Raw genomic sequence first — 23,170 nt, forward strand, 5'->3', positions numbered from 1 at the left:
CATAAAATCTGCTTATGTTTTCAAGATTCCTGGGGGGTCATTTCTTCTTCTGGGCTTGCTCACTGACCACACTGCAGACAGTGACACAGTGGAAAGAGGTCCACTCACACATGTGTTCCACCGCGCTGAACACCTACCTCTCAGGTTTACAGAACATTTACTGGAGTTACACTTTAAGACCTGGATTTTTTTTTCTGTTTTTTAACAGCTTTACTGAAATATAATTCCCATGCTATAGAATTCACCCACTTAACGCATATATTAATAATTCAACAGCTTTTAGTGTATTCACAGTTGTGGATCAATTTTGGACACTTTGTGTGCGTTTAGTCACTCAGTCATGTCCAGCTCTTTGCAACCCCACGGACTGGAGCCTGTCAGGCTCCTCCGTCCATGGGATTCTCCAGGCAAGAATACTGAAGTGGGCTGCCATCTCTAGGGAATCTTCCCAACCCAGGTATTGTACCCGAGTCTCTTGTGTCTCCTGCATTGGCGGGCAGATTCTTTACCACTGAGCCACCTGGGAAGCTCCCTTGGAGGGTTTACTCACCCCAGAAAGAAACCCCGTTCCTACTGGTAGTTACATTTCCTCCCAACCTTCCCTACCCCTGCCCACAATCCTCTCCTAAGCAATCACTGATCTATTTGATAGAAGAGCTAGATTGGGTGGATGGAGTTATAGTAGACAATCTTATTTTCTCTTTAAAAAAAAAATTTATTGGAGTATAGTTGATTTATTCATACAACATCCAGTTAGTTTCAAGTATACAACAAAGTGAATCAGTTATACATATATCCACCCTTTTTTAGATTCTTTTCTCACACAGGCCATTGCAGACTTGCCTTGTGGCTCAGCTGGTAAAGAATCCGCCTGCAATGTGGGAGATCTGAGTTCGATCCCGGAGTTGGGAAGATCCCCTGGAGAAGGGAAAGGCTACCCACTCCAGTATTCTGGCCTGGAGAATTCCACGGACTGTACAGTCCATGGGATCGTAGAGTCTGACACACTGAGCGATTTTCACTTCGCATAGGTCGTTGCAGAGCACTGAGCAGAGCTCCCTATGCTGTGCTTCCTAATTATCTGCACTGGTCCTTCTGTGCTGGTTATCTGCATTATACACAGTGGTGCGTACATGTCTTGTCAGTCCCAACCTCCCAACTTACCCCTCCCCCTTACCCCCTAGTAACCGGAATTCTGTTTTCTACATCAGTCACTCGAGCTCTGTGTTGTCAATAGGTTCATTTGTACCACTGCTTCAGATTCCACATGTAAAGGATGTCATAGAGTATTTGTCTCTGCTTTACCTCACTGAGTATGACAGTCTCTAGGTCCATCCATATTGCCGCAAATAGCAATACTTCATTCTTTTTTATGGCTGAGTAATATTTCATTGTACATGGACCACATCTCCTTTATCCATGCACAAGCTATATTTTATATTGTTAAAAAATCTTAAAATACCAATGGGAAACATCCCACACCTCCAAAACCCAGCTTTCATCTAAGGTTACCCAAACACACAATGCTTCTCACACCCAGCCTGGAAAATGGGATGGAGTCTTCACTTGAAAAGAACCTTCATTCAATATTTACTGGGTACCCACCATGTGCCAGACATAGCGAGGGTCCTGGCGGCACAAACATCAGTCCCGTTTTCAGGAACCTCAGTCCAGTGAGGGACAGCAGGCACAACTGGTGTCTGGGTAACTCGAGACTGACTCGGTGGGGAAGGTCCGAGAAGACTTCCCACACAGGTGATGCTGCAGCTGAGGGCAAGGGTACTCAGAAAGAAGCCGCTTCTGGGCGGACCCCTTCAGGATGCTGTGCACCAACCTGCTGCTGAAACCACGCCGTTAACACCAAAGAGTAACTGTCAAATCCAGGCACGATCAACTGAAGCATGTCTATGGTGCACATACAGCCAACACTGAGCATCCTCACGGTGTCAGAGAGAGACAGCTCCCAACACTGAGCATCCTCAGGGTGTCAGAGAGAGACAGCTCCCAGAACCAGGGGAGGAACAGCCGCTGTGAAGGAACAGGATAGCTGTATCACATGGATGATGAGAATGATTCAGCTATATCAGCATTGTGATTAAAAGAAAGTACCCTGTGATGTTTAGATTCTACAACTATATACCTTTTCTAAAAAAAAATGACTTTTTAAAAAATACTTGGCTGTGTTGGATCTCACTTGCTGCACGCTGGCTTCCTTCTAATTGTGGCATGTGGCTCAGCAGTTGCACCAAGCAGGCTTATTAGCTGGTCTGAGGCATGTGGAGTTTTAGTTCTCTGACCAGGAATCGAATCCGTGTTTCCTGCATTGCAAGCTGGATTCTTAACCACTGGACCACCAGGGAAGTCCTGTAATATCTTTTTAAAAAGTACCTTCTTATTGAAAGTCCTTAAGGCCATTTAGTTCATGATCCAAAATTTTATTTTCCCCTACTCAAACAATTTTATTACAATTTTAAATTTTTAATACAATTTTATTACAATTATGATGCAAAATGCAGAGACATCACTTTGCCCGCAAAGGTCCATACAGTCAAAGCTATGGTTTTTCCAGTAGTCATGTGTGGATGTGAGAGGTGGACCATAAAGAAGGTTCAGTGCCAAAGAACTGATGCTTTCAAATTGTGATGCTGGAGAAGACTCTTGAGAGTATCTTGGACAGCAAGGAGATCAAATTAGTCAATCCTAAAGGAAATCAACTCTGAATATTGACTGGAAGGACTGAAGCTGAAGCTTCAATACTTTGGTCACCTGATGTGAAGAACTGACTCATTGGAAAAGACCCTGATGCTGGGAGAGGCTGAAGCAAAAGGAGACGGGGGCAGAGGATAGATGGTTAGATAGCATCACTGACTCAATGGACATGAATTTCAGCAAACCTCAGGAGACAGTGGAGGACAGAGGAGCCTGGTGTGCTGCAGTCCATGGGGTTGAAAACAGACACGACTCAGCTACGGAACAACAATATGATGTCTCAAGACACAATAATTGCTTTATAACAGAATAACAAAGGCTAAAATTTACTGAACACTTATCATGGTCCCATTATTGCTCTCTTTTATCTTATTTGCCTTATACAATCCAGTCAATGCACACGACAAAACATACATTCACAAAGCCTTATGAACGAAAATGAAAATAATTTAACATCTAAGCATCCTCGATCAGCAGCTCCCTAGCACACATTACATACCAAGGGATTTGGATTAGAGGGGGAATGCTCACACATCAGTTACCAAATTTTAAGTAAAGCATCCCAATAATATGCTTATCATCGTAAAGTTGAGATTATGTCTACATCTGTCAAATAGGGTACCATGATTTCTTATGCTATCTAAAAGCTTAATAGTTGTTTTTAAAAAAAGAACTATTGACATTTTAGAATATGTTCTGTGAAAGTGTAAGTTCATTGAAATTTTTTTAATAGAAAGCTGTTCATTGAGAGCTACAAGGCATTTTCATCATAGAAGGCTGATTTTACCCATTAACCAGTAATACCTAACTCACGATATTATGATCTTGTACTAATTCAATCTGAAAACTACCACCATAACTCTAAGCATTTACCCTCCTTATAGAATGACCAATGCACATTGCAGGTGGCTCATCTGGTAAAGAATCCACCTGCAATGCAGGAGACCTGAGTGATCCCTGGGTTGGGAACATCCCCTGGAGGAGGGAATGGCTACCCACTCCAGTATTCTGACCCGGAGAATTCCATGGACTGTATATAGTCCATGGGGTCACAAAGATTTGGACACGACTGAGCGACTTTCACTTTCACTTTGACATATGGCATCTGGCAGGTTGATTGAAGAAACAAAAAATGATAACTCCAATCTACTTGGCGCCTGGCCAAGTCAAGGCAAGGTGGGAATGGAAGGAGGGAGGAGACATGGTGTGTTCACGGTGAGAAGCGCAGAGACCGGGAGGCTGGGGAGGCAAAGGGCCCACATGTGAAGACGCCAACTGATATGGAGATGGGACAGCAGAGGGGCCCCTGGGTCCAGTGGTTTCTGAGCAGAAGCAGAAGTGGTGTCAGGGCAGGTGATCCTGCCAGTATGCTGTGTGGTACACGGTGGGAGGGCTGCTGAAGGAGGCACACCCACCTGGACTTGTGACAAAGTGGTGGCTGGAAGATTCAAACAGCAGCCCTGGGACTCTGAGCAGAGCCAACCCCAGAGAAAGTGGAGAAACTGTCTGGACAAAGGAAGAACCAGGTGGCCTGAGACCCTCCGCTGAAGGGCCTGGGTCACTGACAATCGGGAACAAGTGGCAGGGGCCACCTACAGCCCAGGAAACCCAGATTTTACCATACTGAGCACAAAGATTCCTTTATTATCCCCAGTGTCATCTTAACCTTAAATAATAAAACCAAATGTTTCTTTACAAATTCAGATCTTTAGAGAAAAAACAAAACATACTTCGTGACCTAGAAGAAACGCCATAAAATAGCAGCTTAAACAGGAACATAAGTATTATATGAAGAATGGGCTAAAACTAAATCCCTAAATTTAGCAAATTACCTTTTAAGCCAGCAATCTACTCAGCAGATGTCAGAGTAGTTGCTCCAGTCTTAAAGCCATGAATTCTGAATTCCTGGGACGGGATGGTGGAAACCACCAGGATCACCCAAGCCCCAACACTCGCACAAGTTCATCCAGCACCATCCACACCACTTTGAATGACGGAGTGGTCCCTGCATCACAGGCATCCCACACCGTTTCAGGAAACTTCCTCCCCAAACTTCTGTTATCATCAAAGCCTCCGCGGATGTGAAACAAATTTCGATACTCTTTGAAAAAACCACAGGCACCAAGGCGAAAACCCAAAGACCACCACAGCACCACAGTAAATCTTTATAAAGAGTTTAAGTGCTTTTATTACAATAGTGCAAGGTAGTATTTCATCCAACGCTCACCAACAGCACACTGGCATCTTCTATAAAAGTTCCAGAAAGTTCACACAGGAAAAGGAAAAGATACATTGTCTGTTATGATTCTCATACAATACTGCTTAGTGGTTAAACTTCATGTCGCTCAATCAAGTGTAGTCGTTATCTAGCAAACATGTGGCAAAAACGTTTTGCTCTGCTTTATTTTGCTCGCCTACAAACACGTCAGAACATGCCTCATGATTAGAAACGCTTTATGACGACACTCCATGACACCGACATCTACGCGTGCTCGCGGTCAAGCCAGTTGTACCAAAGAACCATAAAATACAAAATGATAGGAAATATAAACATCAATTTTGTATTTCAAGTTTATAACATTTTATTTACAAAAATAGTCTGGGAGGAAGAGGCTTTACAGTCCCATACTCTGTCCTGGGCAGGGGGGGTGGGGGGGAGCTATTGTCACATTCTAGGGTTTTCCCTTCCTATGACTCAAGAGTCGCAGCTGAACTCCAGAACCCAACTGTGGACTAGAAGCTTGGGTGGAGAGGAGGGCGAGGGGGCGGGCCGAGGGGCTGGTCGGGGGTGGGGCAGAGCTGTGTGAGGGGCGGGGCGGAGGCGAGGGCAGAGTGGAGCGGAGCAATGGGTGGGGGGAGCTAGGGGCAGAGTGAGGGGCGGGGAGCAAGGGCGGGACGGGGGCGAGAATGGGGCGGGGCGAGGGGCAGAACTCTGTGAGGGGCGGGGGTGGGGGCAGGGTGAGGGGGGCAGGGAGCAGGGGTAGGGGGCGCAGGGGCAAGGATGGGGCAGGGTGAGGGGCAAGGGCGGGGTGAAGTGAGGGGCAGGGTGGAGAGATGGGCGGGGGCAGGGTGAGGTGAGAGGCGGGGTGAGGGGCGGGGCGAGAGCATAGAGCCGGGTGGGGGCATAGAGGAGCGGGGCAGGGAGATTGGCAAGGTGAGAGGTGGGGCGGGGGTTGGAAATGGGGCGGGGTGAGGGGTTGGGCGAATCAGGTGGGCAGGGTGAGGGCGGTGAGATGGATGGGGTGAGGGCGGAGACATGGGTGGGGTGGGGATGAGTGGGCGGAGTGGGGCGGGGCAAGGCGAGGTAGGGTGAGGGTTAGGAATGGGGCAGGGCGAGTGAGGGGCGGGGCTGGGCGGGGCGAGGGCAAGGGCGAGGGCAAGGGCGAGGGGCGGGACGGGCGCGCAGATGGCTTTGCGAGCTGTCCGGCGGGCGGCGCCGCATGCAATGGGACACCACGCTCGCGCTCTATGTACAGGGCCCGTCATCTCCGGGTCTGAAGGACACTTGCGCTCCGACACCACTGCGGGGGCGGTGCCCAAGCCGCCACTAAGACATGACCCCGAAGACAGGGTTGTGACGGCAGATGCTCGGGCCGCACTCCTCGTAGTCCTTCTTGGTGTGACAGACCTGCAAGAACTCCGGCTGCGAGAGGAGCACGCACACGCGCCGGCAAGGGAACAGCATCAGACAGACGACCAAGCAGAGCAGACAATCCCCCATCCGAACCGCCACCCTCGCCCCCACCTCGGCCGCGGACTGTGTGAGCCTGAACTGCCAAACGGGAGTTTTACTTCGTTTTTTAAAAAAGTTGCCCGCGTGCTCAGGCGCTCAATCGCATCTGCCTCTTGGCAACCCCATGGACTGTCGTCCGCCAGGCTCCTTTGTCCATGGGATTTTTCAGGCAAGAAAACTTATTTAGCTTCTATTTAGGAGCAACTATGTGCTTGCTCGCCCTAAGTTAGCAATTCGTTAGCTAGTCACAAATTTGAGGAGAAAAAGCAGTAATTACTCAGAAAATTTCTAGAATTAATGATTAATGCGACATTGTAGGTTATTTTCAGATTCACTTATCTACAATATCTGTAACCCCTAATTTGCAAGGGTATTTATGAATTAGTGGTACTAATTTGCACCACTAATGGTCATTAAAGTATTTTTTCTATCTCAATTAAATGTGGGGCTGTTTAGAGCCACACACAATTAGAGCACACACCATTTCATCTCCGGTAAGAGAGAATTAATTCAAACTCAACAGAGAACAGAGATGAAAAGAGCACAATCCAGGAAAGGACTCACAGTTGAGGCCAGCATGGAGCCTCCGAACCACACGGCGTAGCGCTGCATGTGGTGCGTTATCACCTGGACCTCCACGGGCTTGGGCTGCAAGGGAAGTGGTGTGAGCTGACTGTCCTGTGCACAGGGCACCCTGACGCCTTCCCACCTGGGACCCTCCTCCCACCCCGCTGGCCCCACCTTCAGGCTCAACACCTCCACCCTGAAAGGAAGGTGCTCAGCCCTCCCACTGCCAAGTCCACGGCCCCAGCCCCAATCCCAGCCCAGGTGGTGCAGAGAACAAAGTATACAACACAAGGGCAGGTTACCTCAATTTAAAGGCATTTTTAAGAAATAAACACTCCATGCAACTAACCCAGCTTATTTTTTTGAACTAAGCAAATTAGATGTTTTCACACCTAGAGATAATTCTAAGAAACACTTAAGAAAGATAGGGCTAAATGGTGTCCGACTCTTACAACCCCATGGACTGTTGCCCGCCAAGCTCCTCTGTCCATGGGATTCCCCAGGCAAGAATACTGGAGTGGGTTGCCATTTCCTTCTCTAGGACATCTTCCCAACCCAGGGATTGAACCAGGTCTCCAACATTGCACACAGATTCTTTACTAACTGAGCTACATGAGAAACCCAAAGTCACTTAGTCATGTCCGACTCTTTGCGACCCCATGAACTATAGAATTCTCTAGGTATTCTCTAGGCCAGAACACTGGAGTGGATAGCCTTTCCCTTCTCCAGGGGATCTTCCCAACCCAGGAATGAAACCAGGGTCTCTGCATTGCAGGTGGACTCTTTACCAACTGAGCTATCAGGGAAACCGTGGGGCAGTAACACTTAGGTGTCCCAAAAATACTCCAAGAAATGATACCACCTTGGGGTGATCCCAGGAGGTGAGGACACGCGGGTTTGCTCCCATGGGCCCCACACCAAACCCAACACTGTAAATCCACCAGCTGGTTAAGGGTTATGATCTTGAGGAACACAGTGGAGTGCCATGCTCATTCCAGTGATGAGAGCTTAATCAGAACGTTCCAAAGGACATTAGAGTTCCTCACTGAAAAGTGATCCACTTCCTTGGGGTACTGGTCATCACAGGACATGCCTGATCTCTGACAAGAGGGAAGAAACTGCTGGCAGGCGTAGAGGGCGGGGGGAGGAGGGGGGGTGCTGGGGAAGAGTTGCGTTGGTGCATTGGGAGGTCCGCACCTGTCCTGACTGCACAGCTGGAGGGAGTCCGGGCAACAGACCTCTGACTGTGACTTCACAGTGTGGCTAAGAAAGTGGCTCCAACTCGTGTTTACCCCTCATGGCCCAGACCAGCGCAGCGTCCAGCCCCGCCTGGCTGCCCAGAGGCCTCACCTTTATCCTGCCACCGCTGAGCTCCTCGCTGAGCTTCAGCCTGGCGTCCACCACCCTCTTTAAGTCTCTCTGCAGACGACGTCCGAAATCCCTGAACATTGTCGAGCCTCCCGAAAGAACGACATTCTAAAAGACACAAAACAGAGGTTTCCTCGCGTGAAATCACCTGCCCACAACACACTCCCCACTCACCCTTCAGTCATCTGAGTAATACACTTCAGGCTTTATGAGAAGCTAATCACTGAGGCAACGTCAGTGCTATCAAGGAAGAAGTATAAATCGGGGCTTCCCTGGTGGTCCAGTGGTTAAGAATCCACCTTGCAATGCAAGGGACACCGGTTCAATCCCTGGTAGGGGAAGGAAGAGCCCTCGTGCCTTGGGGCAACTAAGTCCGTGCCGCAACTAGTGAGTCAGTGGGCCAGGACCAAAGATCCCACGGGCTTGCAACGAAGACCCCACGTGTTGCAACTAAGACCCAACACAGCCAAACAAATGCATAAATATATTTTTTTAAAGTACAAACTGAGCTTTTCTCCTGCGTCACAAATTGTCTCTTGGTGCTTTTCCTCCACCATAACCAAGTAAAATCATGCTGCCTGTTCTACTTCTCAAGGGGGCAACTTCTACCACACCCCTCCCCACACAGGCCTCCGTCTTCTCTTGACAAATCACAAATCTGCATCTTTCTAACAACATCCTGCCCCAACATCAATGTCACCGATAATCACTGCCGCACCCTGTCATCTGTGGCAAAATCACTCAGAAACAACAGGAGGGGGCTTGGTTCCCGCCAAGAGTCAGGGGGCCACCCACCAACGCTGCACCCAGCGTTGCCTGCTGCCCCTGCCAGGTGCCCCCCCTCAACACGGCTAGGAGCTGAGAACACCAGAACCAAGTCTAGGACGGGTCAGACAGCAACCTTAATAGAGTAAAACAAGGGTCTTCTGAGCCTCATCTTTTTTTTTTTTTTTTAATTGGAAGATAATTGCTCTGCAATGTTGTGTTGGTTGCTGCTGTACGACACTGTGTATCACCTGTAAGTATACATATACTCCCTCCCTTGTGAGCTTCCCTCCCCATCCCACCCCACCGAGGCGTTGCAGAGCACCACAACCCTCATCTTCTTGAAGAGACTCCTGCTAACACCTTCACACAAAATGCATACCTGTGAGCTACTAAGAACCACAGTTTAAAAGCATTCTTGGTTATTTTGGGCATTGGCTTGTAGAAGAAGACTCACAGTACAATTCTCAACCTCATAAATTTACACTAATACAATAACTTTCACCTATTACTGTTACTGCAATTCTGTCACCTGTTCTATTAGCACTTTCTAGCATTTTTAACTCCAGTCCAGGATACAGTCATGGGCCAGTTACTGCAATTACCGGTCATATCTCTGTAATGGATTTTTTTAATTTACAAATTAATTCATTAGAGTATGAAAAAACAAATGTTCATTATATTTCAGAAGCATTGCAAGATCTTCAGTTCAGTTCAATTCAGTCTTTCAGCCGTGTCCGACTGTTTGCGACCCCATGAATCGCAGCACACCAGGCCTCCCTGTCCATTACCAACTCCCGGAGTTCACTTAAACTCATGTCCATCGAGTTGGTGATGCCATCCAGCCATCTCATCCTCTGTCCTCCCCTTCTCCTCCTGCCCCAATCCCTCCGAGCATCAGGGTCTTTTCCAATGAGTCAACTCTTCTCATAAGGTGGCCAAAGTACTGCAGTTTCAGCTTCAGCATCATTCCTTCCAAAGAAATCCCAGGGCTGATCTCTTTCAGAATGGACTGGTTGGATCTCCTTGCAGTCCAAGGGACTCTCAAGAGTCTTCTCCAACACCACAGTTCAAAAGCATCAATTCTTCGGTGCTCAGCTTTCTTCACAGTCCAACTCTCACATCCATACATGACCACTGGAAAAACCATAGCCTTGACTAGATGGACCTTTGTTAGCAAAGTAATATCTCTGCTTTTTAATACACCATCTAGGTTGGTCATAACTTTCCAAGGAGTAAGTGTCTTTTAATTTCATGCCTTAGGTCACCATCTGCAGTGATTTTGGAGCCCAAAAAAATAAAGTCTGACACTGTTTCCACTGTTTCCCCATCTATTTCCCATGAAGTGATGGGACCGGATGCCATGATCTTCTTTTTCTGAATGTTGAGCTTTAAGCCAACTTTTTCACTCTCCTCTTTCACTTTCATCAAGAGGCTTTTTAGTTCCTCTTCACTTTCTGCCGTAAGGGTGGTGTCATCATATCTGAGGTTATTGATATTTCTCCCAGCAATCTTGATTCCCGCGTGTGCTTCTTCCAGCCCAGCGTTTCTCATGATGTACTCTGGAGTCACTTGCAAAGGCATAACGTGTAAGATTCATTCATCCATTTATACAAAACAGTGCTGTGTACACATGGTTAAATGATTTTGGACAAGGTTGCCAAGATGCTTCAATAGGAAAAGAATAGTCTTTTTCAACAAATGATGGTGAATGATTAATATCCATGCAGGGGAAATGAACATTTACTAACTATCTTACTTTACACACACAACTGAACTCAATATGGATCATAGATTTAAGGGCTAAAATGTACAGAATTTCTAGAAGAAAATATTTCCTTAAAGTCTTCGTAACTATGACATAGGCAGAGGAGATGACACACTCTGCTGTCCATGTTCTCAGCATACCTTCTCCAGCAGTAATTGGCTGGCTTCATGAAAATAAGGCTGGTTCGCTAACTAGTGTTTTATGAGCATCAGAATGTTATACAAACTTATTATTTTCAACCCAAGTGGCTATTCAGAGTTATCCTGAGAGTTTAAACTTAGCTAATAGGCAGTGTTGGCTTTGGTCTATTATCACCTATGCTTGTTCCACTTTCAGAATGGTGGGAAAAAAAAAAAATAGAGAAATAAGTGAAATTACCAATACATGAATTCTGTCCATCTCATTTCAAGGGAAGCAACAGTGCTTCTCTTAATGATTTTGCACCTTAGAAACAGGAACATTTAGCCTCACAGGATTCTTAACCAATTTCCACACAGAAAAGTACACAAATATTCTTCTAAGGGAAGTCTTTCAATATGATATCACAAATAGTAAAACTTTAATACTGTAATTTAAGCCCCTCACTTACAGGAAGGAAACAGCCTCCTAAGCAGACACCACAAGATATGTACAGAGAGCTCTCAGCAGAAACCCCAGCTCAGAGAAAGCGTTTCTATTGCCCTCCTTAACTAATACCATCTTTGAAGTCATGAGAGAACACTGTAAGCCCCCCACCTTACTTCACTGTTTGTACAGCACAGGCCAACACAATCTCTTAAAATAAGATTTTTTAACTCAGCATTTAACAGCTGAGCAAATATGTACTGAGGCTCCCTTTGGAAATCCTCATTTCACTAAGGTTCTCATCTTATGCTCTAATCCATACACACGCCCTTCACATCTCACCCCAGCCCACGTTCCCACCTCCTCCCTGGTCTCGCCGGGTTCTTTCAGGCCCTGCTCTCCCCACGGGACGTCACTGTGTCTCAAAGGTCCTGCGCCCCACCCTCCGATCTAGGGGCCCGTCCTTCCCTGAGTGTGAGCAGTCAGGGGTCAGAGACTCACGAGGCACTCCACACGCTCATCCGTTCACGCGGCCCCACACAGCCTGAGAGCCGGCTGGTGCAGGCAAAGAACCTGACCTATCGCAAGAGGGGAGATGCAACTGTACGTCCAAATGAACGAAGGACAGTCGGCTCTCGCGGGCCAAGAGCTGAAGCCCTGCCATTAGCCCCTATGGCCCCAGGCCGCTGCACGGGCTGCTCGCGGCACAACTCCAGGCCTGCCAAGCACTCAAGTCAGGGGATGGCACCTCCCTCCAGGCACCAATCTGTGCCACTGACTCCTCTAGTACAACCTGGGGGATGAGGTAGGATTGGCCTTTCCATTTCTGAAAGGTTTTGGGGTGGTAGGGATATCAATGGAATTTACTGCACACTGAATAAATGAGTGGGTTTGCTAGACATTGCCATGCCCACTCAGATGCCATGCTTACCCTGCCCGTGTCTACTCACAGGTCTTCTTGGCCTCAGCCACCCTGTCCTCCACCCATGGAGGTGGCTCACCCGTCCACCTCTATCTGGACCTTCTGGGAATCAACTTCAGCTGAGGGGGACCCTCTCTCCTGTATTGCCATCATGCAGAGTCTTTATGAAGCTCTAATAAGAAGTAAAATCTCAAAATGCACTCACCTGCTGAAAGTCTTAGCAAGTCTGATTATTGATTTACCAAATTACAGAATTCCTCCCTTTTCCTTAACTGAGTTAATTCAAATAATAAAAAATGCATATTTCAACAACTACTTTATCGGAATAAAATGTTTTTAAAATGTAGCATTTTCTGAACTAAACCAAAACTCAGCAGTGGCCACAGGACTGGAAAAGATCAGTTTTCATTCCAATCCCAAAGAAAGGCAATGCCAAAGAATGTTCAAACTACCGCACAATTGCACTCATTTCACACGAGAGCAAAGTAATGCACAAAATTTTCCAAGCCAGGCTTCAACAGTACGTGAACTTCCAGATGTTCAAGCTGGACTTAGAAAAGGCAGAGGAATCAGAGATCAAATTGCCAACATCCGTTGGATCATTGAAAAAGCAAGAGAATTCCAGGAAAACATCCACTTCTGCTTCACTGACTACGCCAAAGCCTTTGACTGTATGGATCACAACAAACTGTGGAAAATTCTCAAAGAGATGGGAATACCAGACCACCTGACCTGCCTCTTGAGAAACCTGTATGCAGGTCAAGAAGCAACAGTTAGAACTGGACATGGAACAACAGACTGGTTCCAAACTGGGAAAGGAGTAGGTCGAGGCTGTATATTGTCACCGTGGCTATTTAACTTACACGCAGAGTACATCATATGAAATGCCAGGCTGGACGAAGCACAAGCTGGAATCAAGACTGCCGGGAGAAATATCAATAACCTCAGATATGCAGATGACACCACCCTTACGGCAGAAAGCAACGAGGAACTAAAGAGCCTCTTAATGAAAGTGAAAGAGAAGAGTGAGAAAGCTGGCATAAAACTCAACATTCAAAAACTAAGATCATGGCATCCGGTCCCAACATCTCATGGCAAATAGATGGGGAAACAATGGAAACAGTGAGAGACTTCATTTTCTTGGGCTCCAAAATCACTGCAGATGGTGACCTCAGCCATGAAATTAAAAGATGCTTGCTCCTTGGAAGAAAAGCTATGACCCACCTAAACAGCATATTAAAAAGCCAAAACATTACTTTGCCAACAAAGATCCGTCTAGTCAAAGCTTTGGTTTTTAAAGTAGTCATGTATGGATGTGAGAGTTGGACGATAAAGTTGGGTGCCAAAGAATGAAAGCTTTTGAACTCTGGTATTGGAAAAGACTCTTGAGAGTCCCTTGGATTGCAAGGAGATCCAACCAGTTCATCCTAAAGGAAATCAGTCCTGAATATTTACTGCAAGGATTGATACTGAAGCTGAAGCTCCAATCCTTTGGCCACTTGATGCGAAAAACTGACTCACTGGAAAAAGACCCTGAGGCTGGGAAGGATTGAAGGCAGGAGAAGGGGACAACAGAGGATGAGATGGCTGGATAGCATCACCTACTTGACACACATAAGTTTGAGCAAGCTCTGGGAGATGGTGATGGACAGGGAAGTCTGGCCTACTGCAGTCCCTGGGGTCGCAAAGAGTTGGACACGACTGAGCGACTGATCTTAACTGAAGTAAAAACTCAAAATGCACTAACCTGCTGGAAGTCTTAGCAAGACTGATCACTGATTTACTAAATCAAAGAATTCCTGCCTTCCCTTAACTGAGTTAAATAACAAAACTGCATATTTCAACCCTTTATCGGGATAAAATTTTTTTAAATACCACAGCATTTTCTCTGAACTAAACCAGAACATTATGGTGTCATTTCAAATTCCTGGCCTATGAACAGTCCTAACGGTGACCACATGCTTATTTAGCAAGGTGCCGGGTGATGGTCGCTGTCCCACGTAAGTAAGCCTCACATGGCGTTATAAAACAGGCATTGCCACACCATTTCACAGATAAAAGAGCAGGGCCGGCAGTCAAATCACAGTCTGGAGCCACACAGCGAGTAAGCTGTAGGCCTGACCGCACAGCCCGAGCTTGTGGCCATGAGGTTTAGAGACGCTAATATAATGGCAGTAGTTAACATTCACACAGTACTTGCTACACCCAGGCTCAAGCTCTACCCTGCGCATGCGTTCTCTAACCGAATCATCGCGAGAGTTCTGAGGGACCGTTACGCTGATCTGATCGTACCCACCATGCTCCAGGGCAGGAAGAGGCTCAGAGAGCGCCAACCATCACTGCACTGAAGTGACGCCGCCTGACGCCTCAGGCAGCATGAAGAAACCCCGTGGTCTGGCTCCGGAGCCTACACTCTTACATGTTACGACACAAAAAATGACACTCCTCGAGAAACTTTCAACAAAAGCCGAAGTTCAGTGTGATTCATTCTAAAGAAAATTTAAAAGACCAGGTGATCCTTTATCACACGGAACAAGAGTGGTGGGTAAGTTTCCAAGGTACGAGTTTCTAGCAGTCCGCCCTCCTCAGGAAAGACGTTCCCCCAACACCCAGTTACCCCCTCCCGCCAGCTCCTGTGGGATCCTGCCTGGAGATCCTGACGAGCTCAGAGCCCGCTGACCCACGCGAGCATCTCAGCATTTTGGAAGGCGTCCGCTCCATCCAGTCAGCAAATCCTCAGACCGGAACCTGCCCATCAAGAAGCATCACTAGTCAGTACACCACCAAGTGTGTCCTGGGAGAGAAGGAAAGCTTGACCTGAGCTAGAAAAATATCCAAAACTTAACACGCAGGAAAACCAGTTGGATACCGAAGCAGATGAAGTGTGGAGCATTAGATACCATAAAAAAATGCTTCTGAAAAACGTTAATTCCTTAAGACAATGTTCACAACACAATGCTAGGTTAATATACAAGATACAAAATGTAAATACAGCATGATATATTTACCTACCTACCTATATTTCAAGAAAAGGAGAAAGACAAAGTGATAACTGATAAGCAGTGGTTACTGTTCTATTAAAGATTTTGAGTGAGTGAAAGTCGCTCAGTCGTGTTGGACTCTTTGCGACCCCATGGACTATACAGTCCCTGGAATTCTCCAGGCTAGAATACTGGAGTGGATAGCCTTTCCCTTCTCCAGGGGATCTTCCCAACCCAGAGATCGAACCCAGGTCTCTCACATTGCAGGCGGATTCTTTACCAGCTGAGCTATCAGGCCAGGGCTACTTCTCAAATTTTCTAAATGCATTTTAATCTGGAAATAGTCATCTCTGCTCATCCGCAGAGTCTACGTTTTCCTGTGTTTTCACAGTGCTGTCCGCTGACTTGCTCAAAGGCCACGGACCCCAATCTGCACAACACACCTTTCACTCATCTGCTTGTTGAAACCCCTGTAGTGGACTGGCCTTTTCAACAGGTCCTTACTTTGCTACATAAATGTCTATTCCATGATGTTAAATAAAAAGTCTCAGTCATAATTATCTCTATAGGACAGGCCCTGTCTTTATGCCAGTAAAAAACATCCTGGCCAACATCATCATATACACTAGCCAGAGCCTGTCACCTTTTTAAGTAGAAACACAAAGTCTGTATTAATAGTAAAGTCCACTGAATATCTTATATGGGATTAAAAATAACAAAAGTTCCACTCCTGTAACATGAAGTGTATTTTGTGCTAGAGGCTCTATCCTTATTCTTCATCCAGCTTGACAGATTCACAGCGCCCCCTGCCCACCATCCTGTGTACCTTAGCCAGCTTCCTCTCTAAACTGTAGGCACAAAATAGCTGCATGTTTTGCTGGGATTGCAGTATTTGGGTTCCGCTCTTGGCTCAGCTGGTAAAGAATCCGCCTGCAATGCAGGAGATATGGGTTCGACCCCTGGGTTGGGAAGATCCCCTGGAGAAGGGAAAGGCTACCCACTCCAGTATTCTGGCCTGGAGAAGTCCATGGACTGTATAGTCCATGGGGTCGCAGAGTCGGACATGACTGAGTGACTTTCACTTCACTTCTTCACTCGTCCCTGAAGAGATCTCCATGCCAACAGCTCCCTACAGGTTGAGAAAACCTCAGAGTGACTAGCTGCTAACAATGGTTCTCAGTTCAGCTGCACATCAAAATCTGGGAAGCTTTTAAAATCCAGATGCCCAGAAAATTATATCAGAATCTCAGGGTGAGACCCAGACGTCTGTGTACTTTACTGCTCCTGGGATGAAGCCCACAGACAGCCAGGGCCAAAAACATCTTGTTTCCAGCAGCATCTGCTGCCTGGAATGACTTGGCCTCGTGGGGAAGTCACAGGCCAAGAGTCAGCTCTCACATGCTAGTCCTCTCCAGACCCAACTTCCATCACACTTAGAGACTAAACAGAAAAAGGGGGCGTGTGAATACCCCTTTTAAAAAATTAATTTTTAAATTTTTCTTCTTTGCACAGGCTTTCTCTGGTTGCAGCCAGCAGAGGCTAGTCTTCACTGCAGTGTGTGGGCTTCTCACCGCGGTGGCTTCCCTTGCTGTGGAGCAAGGGTTCAGTAGCTGAGGCTCGCAGGCTCAGTAGTTGTGGTGCATGGGCTTAGTTGCTCTGTGGCACGTGGAATCTTCTTGGACCAGGGATTGAACCCATGTCCCTTGCATTGGCAGGCAGATTCTTACCCACTGGACCATCAGGAAAGTACCATGAATAACCTTCTTATCTTCAGGCCAGACAAAAAAAAATTAAGATTACGACTCCTCCTTTTGTCTAAAACAATTGTTTGGCTTTTTTTAAGATTCTCAGTTTTCAAAGGTACATCGTATTTTCCACCAACTTCTTTTTCTTGCCTACTAGCCTGAGGAACATGTTAACTCAAGGCTCGAGGAGGTCTCGGGTGTTTTCAGTAGGGCCTACAATAAGCCTTCTGCTCACTTCACCATAAAACACTCCACCTAGTTTCTGCGACTGGGCCTGGGAAACACAATAAATCCTAACCCTCCTGGTCCAGGCGGTGCCTTGAAGCAGATGAGGCAAAGGGGAGACACCCTGCTCTGAAGCCAAGGGCAGGCCTCAGGGCCCCAGGGAGCTGCCTCAGAGCCTTCCCTGCAGGTTCCCCTATAACCCCTTCTGCCACCAGAACTGCCCATCTCAGCCTGTGGGGACTGGAGGGACCAGGCACGAAAGCAGAAGTCAGGAGCCCAGCCTCCTGCAGGGCCTCGTGCCTGAGTGGGTAACCCATCAGGGCTCAGCAGACAGCAGTCATGAGCTTGTGTGGGTGTGAACCTGCTTCCTACTTCCTGGGTGGTTTACTGAGCATTTTGGAAGCCCCATGGCAGGTGCCTGAGACACTGACAAGAGTGGGCCCAGCAAGCAGGAAGAAGCATCAGAAACAAAGAAGAGAATGACAGTAAGACTGGAGAGGAAAGACATGATCCCAAAGACATGCCCACTCAGCTCTCTAGAGCATGATATCCGTGTGTTCTGCAGAAGCACTTGTATGTAGCATGTCTCTAACCAGAAGAGGGCTTTAGAGTTACTCGTAAAATCCCACCAACCGTACATCCATGCATTTCATGAACACAGACGTCATGGTGGAAGGTTCTGGCCACAGCATGCTCATGTCCACGCTCACAAGGAGGAGCTGACGACAGGAAGCGGGACCACAAGTACAGAGTGAATCCGAAGAACAAGGCTGCCTACCCGAGAGCCTGTAACCTGGGGTGACAGCCTCCAGAGGTGACGGGCAGAGCAGCGGCTGGTGGGGGCCATAGGTCTCAGGGATAGAGAAGCCTGACAACCGTACTAACTCAAAAGATACAAGCACACCTATGTTCATGGCAACTTTATTTACAATTGCCAAGACGTGGAAGCAATCTAAGTGTCCATCAACAGATGAATGGATAAAGATATGGTACATATATACAATGAAATGTTACCGAGCCATAAAATGAATGAAATAATGCCATTTGCATTATTTATGCAAAATAATGCCATCCACAGCAACATGGATGGACTTGGAGGGCAATAGGCTAGAGGGATAAGGCAGAAAAAACAATATGATATCACATAGATGGAATATAAAAAACTAATGAACATAACAAGAAATAAGACACAGTTATAGAAACAATCTGCTTCCCTGGCGGCTAAACTGATAAAAAATCTGCCTGCAATGCGGGACACCTGGGTTCAACCCCTGGGTTGGGAAGATCCCCTGGAGAAGGGAAAGGCTACCCACTCCAGTATTCGGCCTGGAGAAGTCCATGGACTGTGTAGTGCATGGGGTCCCAAAGAGTCGGACACAACTAAGCAACTTCCACTTTCACTTTTCATAGAGAACAATCAGTGGTTACCAGTTGGATCGGGAAGAGGCAAGACAGGGGCAGGGGATTGAGAGATACAAACTATTCTGCATAAAATAAATAAGCTACAAGACATGCTGTGCAACTCAGGAAATATAGCCAGGATTTTATAACTACAAGTCCAAGACCAATTTGCTCCATTTAACCTGGGTCCGTCTAGTTCTGGGGCCCAGGGTAGTCCTCTATCAAGTAAGGAAGGAGCTCAGGCTACCAGGCCATCTCTACTTCCTGTAATTCCACTGAAAGTGAACTCAACTGTCTAAAGAAAAAAATCTCACCCCATCCTGAACCTTCGTAGCCACTGGCACAAGTTTCATCTCCATTACAATGAAACGAAGACTAAAGAGAGCACACCTGTTCCGTGCTTTCATGGACATGAAGATACAGCCAATGTCAGCTGAGATTTAAGAAGTAAAGAGAACAAGGCATGAATTTTACTAAACTTTAATACTCTCCTCTGTCTCTAGTTTCCCTTTCTTGCACATTTTATTGGAGGAGAGAGATGTTTAATTAAGCACATGTAACAGTAAAAATCAAATCCCACTGGCCTCTAAAGTCAAATTCCCTGGGGTTCTCGGTCCCTTTGCCAGATCTCCAGGTTGGAAAATCTTTTGTAGGTCTGAGAATTTCTTTGGTATAATTGTTCTGCCTCCTGAGAAATCTGTATGCAGGTCAAGAAGCAACAGTTAGAACTAGACATGGAACAGTGGACTGGTTCCAAGTTGGGAAAGGAGTATGTCAAGACGGTATATTGTCACCTTGTACATCATGTGGAATGCTGGGCTGGATGAAGCACAAGCTGAAATCAAGATTGCCGGGAGAAATATCAATAACCTCAGATACGCGGATGACATCACCCTTATGGCAGAAAGTGAAGAGGAACTAAAGAGCCTCTTAATGAAAGTGAAAGAGGAGAGTGAAAAAGCTGGCGTAAAGCTCAACATTCAAAAAATGAACATCATGGTATCCGGTCCCATCACTTCATGGCAAATAGATGGGGAAACAATGGAAACAGTGAGAGACTTTGTTTTCTTGCAGACTTTATTTTCTTGCAAAATTACTGTAGATGGTGACTGCAGTCATGAAATTAAAAGATGCTTGCTCCTCAGAAGAAAAGCTATGACCAACCTAGACAGCATATTAAAAAGCAGAGATACTATCTTGCTGACAAAGGTCCATCTAGTCAAAGCTATGGTTTTTCCAATAGTCATGCATGGATATGAGAGTTGGACCATAAAGAAAGCTGACCACTGAAGTATTGATGCTTTTGAACTGTGGTGTTGGAGAAGACTCTTGACAGTCCCTTAGACTGCAAGATCAAACCAGTCAATCCTAAAGGAAATCAGTCCTGAATATTCATTGGAAGGACTGATGCTGAAGCTGAAGCTCCAGTACTCTGGCCACCTGATGCGAAGAAATGACTCATTGGAAAAGACCCTAATGCTGGGAAAGACTGAAGGCAGGAGGAGAAGGGGACAACAGAGGATGAGATGGTTGGATGGTATCACCGACTCAATGGACATGAGTTTGAGCAAGCTCTGGGAGTTGGTGATGGACAGGGAAGCCTGGTATGCTGCAGTCCATGGGGTCAAAAATAGACATGCCTGAGCAACTGAACTGAACAATAAAAATAAAATTATAATTTGTTTTCACCCACGAAAAGCTGTCTACATAGGAGAATGTTCCTACATAGGAAATAATAAAAATAATATTTAACTATAAAATTTCAAACAATTTTAAAACACAAAAAGTAGAAAGTAAAAGTTATCCATCTCCCAACCCCAAAGATATTTTAAGTCTGGCATATATCATTCAAAACATTTTCAAATATATATGTATGTATATTGAATGGTTTGCCTTGGAAACGAACAGAGATCATTCTGTTGTTTTTGAGATTGCATCCAAGTACTGCATTTCGGACTCTTTTGTTGACCATGGTGACCACTCCATTTCTTCTGAGGGATTCCTGCCCGCAGTAGTAGATATAATGGTCATCTGAGTTAAATTCACTCATTCCAGTCCATTTCAGTTCGCTGATTCCTAGAATGTTGACATTCACTCTTGCCATCTCTTGTTTGACCACTTCCAATTTGCCTTGATTCATGGACCTGACATTCCAGGTTCCTATGCAATATTGCTCTTTACAGCATCGGACCTTGCTTCTATCACCAGTCACATCCACAGCTGGGTATTGTTTTTGCTTTGGCTCCATCCCTTCATTCTTTCTGGAGTTATTTCTCCACTGATCTCCAGTAGCATACTGGGAAAGTGGAGAGTGAAAAAGTTGGCTTAAAGCTCAACATTCAGAAAAAGAAGATCATGGCATCCGGTCCCACCACTTCATGGGAAATAGATGGGGAAACAGTGGAAACAGTGTCAGACTTTATTTTTCTGGGCTCCAAAATCACTACAGATGGTGACCGCAGCCATGAAATTAAAAGACGCTTACTCCTTGGAAGGAAAGTTATGACCAACCTAGATAGCATATTCAAAAGCAGAGACATTACTTGGCCAACAAAGGTTCGTCTAGTCAAGGCTATGGTTTTTCCTGTGGTCATGTATAGATGTGAGAGTTGGACTGTGAAGAAGGCTGAGCGCTGAAGAATTGATGCTTTTGAACTGTGGTGTTGGAGAAGACTCTTGAGAGTCCCTTGGACTGCAAGGAGATCCAACCAGTCCATTCTGAAGGAGATCAGCCCTGGGATTTCTTTGGAAGGAATGATGCTAAAGCTGAAACTCCAGTACTTTGGCCACCTCATGCAAAGAGTTGACTCACTGGAAAAGACTCTGATGCTGGGAGGGATTGGGGGCAGGAGGAGAAGGGGAGGACAGAGGATGAGATGGCTGGATGGCATCACTGACTCAATGGACGTGAGTCTGAGTGAACTCCGGGAGTTGGTGATGGACAGGGAGGCCTGGCGTGCTGCGATTCATGGGGTCGCAAAGAGTCGGACACGACTGAGTGACTCTGATCTGATCTGATCTGATGTGTGTATATATACATACACAAACTACATTTTAAATTAAATAATAATATATATAAATTTTACGATTTCCCTTTTCACTTAACATATACTATAACGTCTTTTCATCTGAATTTACACTGATTCACCTCATTCTTTTTGAAGACTACACAGTACTCTACTGTGTACGCCCTCACTCCCGGGCCTGATGGTCTCCTCTAAGCTCAGCCCCCCGAGCTGAGAAGGTAAGACTCGGCAGAGGCTGCGGGCCTAGAGCATGAGGCAGAGGGCAACCACAGGTGAAGGAAGGCCAGCTGACCGCCACTTCCTGCTCTCAATATCCAGCTGTCAGCAACATCTCCTTTTATCCAGTAATTACACAGACTAGTCTTTTCTCATTTCAGGTTTCAAAGCTCCCTGGTCACACAGAATTCTTGAAAACATTATCACATGGGCATTCCCACCCGACGCTTCAGTTAGGATCTAACTTCTTTCTGGCAACAGCACATGTGGGACAAACCTAAACATGCGTGAAGCAAGACCAGCGAATTCAGGGAGAGCAGGCGGGGAAGGGCTGCCTTTATCTATCGGTCACTATGCAGGGTTAAAATTGTCCAATTTAAAATACAGCTGGCCAGATAAGAATAAAGATACAAGAAGACTTAAATTAAAAACTTCCGGTTAACTGAGTCCTATTTCCAAACATTTATGTCATCTCCACTCCAAGAAAAACATTTCACCAGTATGCTGGCCTTTAACAAATCCTACAAGACCACGGTGAGACAGGAACGTCTGCACACTGATGTTAAGAACCTGTTCTTCTAAGAACGCTGGGCCTTAGGCTGTGGGATGAAACCCGAGCACCTCCCCCAGGCGGCTGATACCTTATACAGCGGACGACGAACGTCGATGGGGCAGTTCTGTATGACTTCATCAACAACCTCCGAGATGGACTCCATGAAATCTGGGTTGGCAAACTGAATTTTGTACAAACATAAAAGAAACATTACATACTTCTCTCAATAACTTTTTTTTAAAGTGACTGTAATAAATACAGTATGTACTGTAACTTTTAAAACCATCAGGCTAGAATGACCACGTCAAATATTGGTATGTCAAACGAACCCAAGTGAGTGTGCATGGGGTGACTGATGGTGACACGTCCCGGCGACACATGTGGGCTCAGTGAGGGGAAAACATCACATAGGAGCCAAGAGCACCCAGCCCTGCGTCAGGAGACACCAGGAGTCCTTCAGTCCAAGACTGTAAGTCACATGTGTGTGATGTTATGGAAACACCGTGAGTAAGAACAAGTGTATCACTTATGAGTATTAATGTCATGTAAAAATTAGCCCAGGATACAAGAGAAAACACAGCCAATGAACGATCACACTGGAAACCTGAGCCAGAAGCCTGGCGGAGG

General features: G+C 46.3%; 1 protein-coding gene across 20 annotated transcripts in view; it reads right to left on the reverse strand.

Moving 5' to 3' along the window:
- ACTR3B (actin related protein 3B) overlaps window positions 1-23,170 on the reverse strand; it is a 104,214-nt gene that overhangs the window by 26,188 nt on the left and 54,856 nt on the right. For 5 of the 20 annotated variants that reach the window (XR_015161874.1, XR_015161872.1, XR_015161873.1 and 2 more), the window contains exons 9-10: window positions 22,632-22,724; window positions 8,360-8,485 (exon numbers count right to left, since the gene is read on the reverse strand). Coding sequence is in view for 11 of the 20 variants with exons in the window: in XM_086394740.1 (XP_086250866.1) it covers window positions 8,360-8,485; window positions 22,632-22,724 (219 nt within the window). In the remaining 9 variants the exon portion in view is untranslated. Of the gene's footprint in view, window positions 1-1,834; window positions 2,029-4,871; window positions 6,353-7,006; window positions 7,091-8,359; window positions 8,486-14,850; window positions 17,146-22,631; window positions 22,725-23,170 lie in introns of those variants that run through there. The other 15 variants (XM_086394735.1, XM_086394741.1, XM_086394745.1 and 12 more) reach the window with 6 other exon arrangements.

Source organism: Bos grunniens, chromosome 4 (assembly GCF_055505025.1).
Source record: "Bos grunniens cultivar Pamir isolate PY7600 chromosome 4, Bosgru_T2T1.0, whole genome shotgun sequence".
NCBI lineage: Eukaryota > Metazoa > Chordata > Mammalia > Artiodactyla > Bovidae > Bos > Bos grunniens.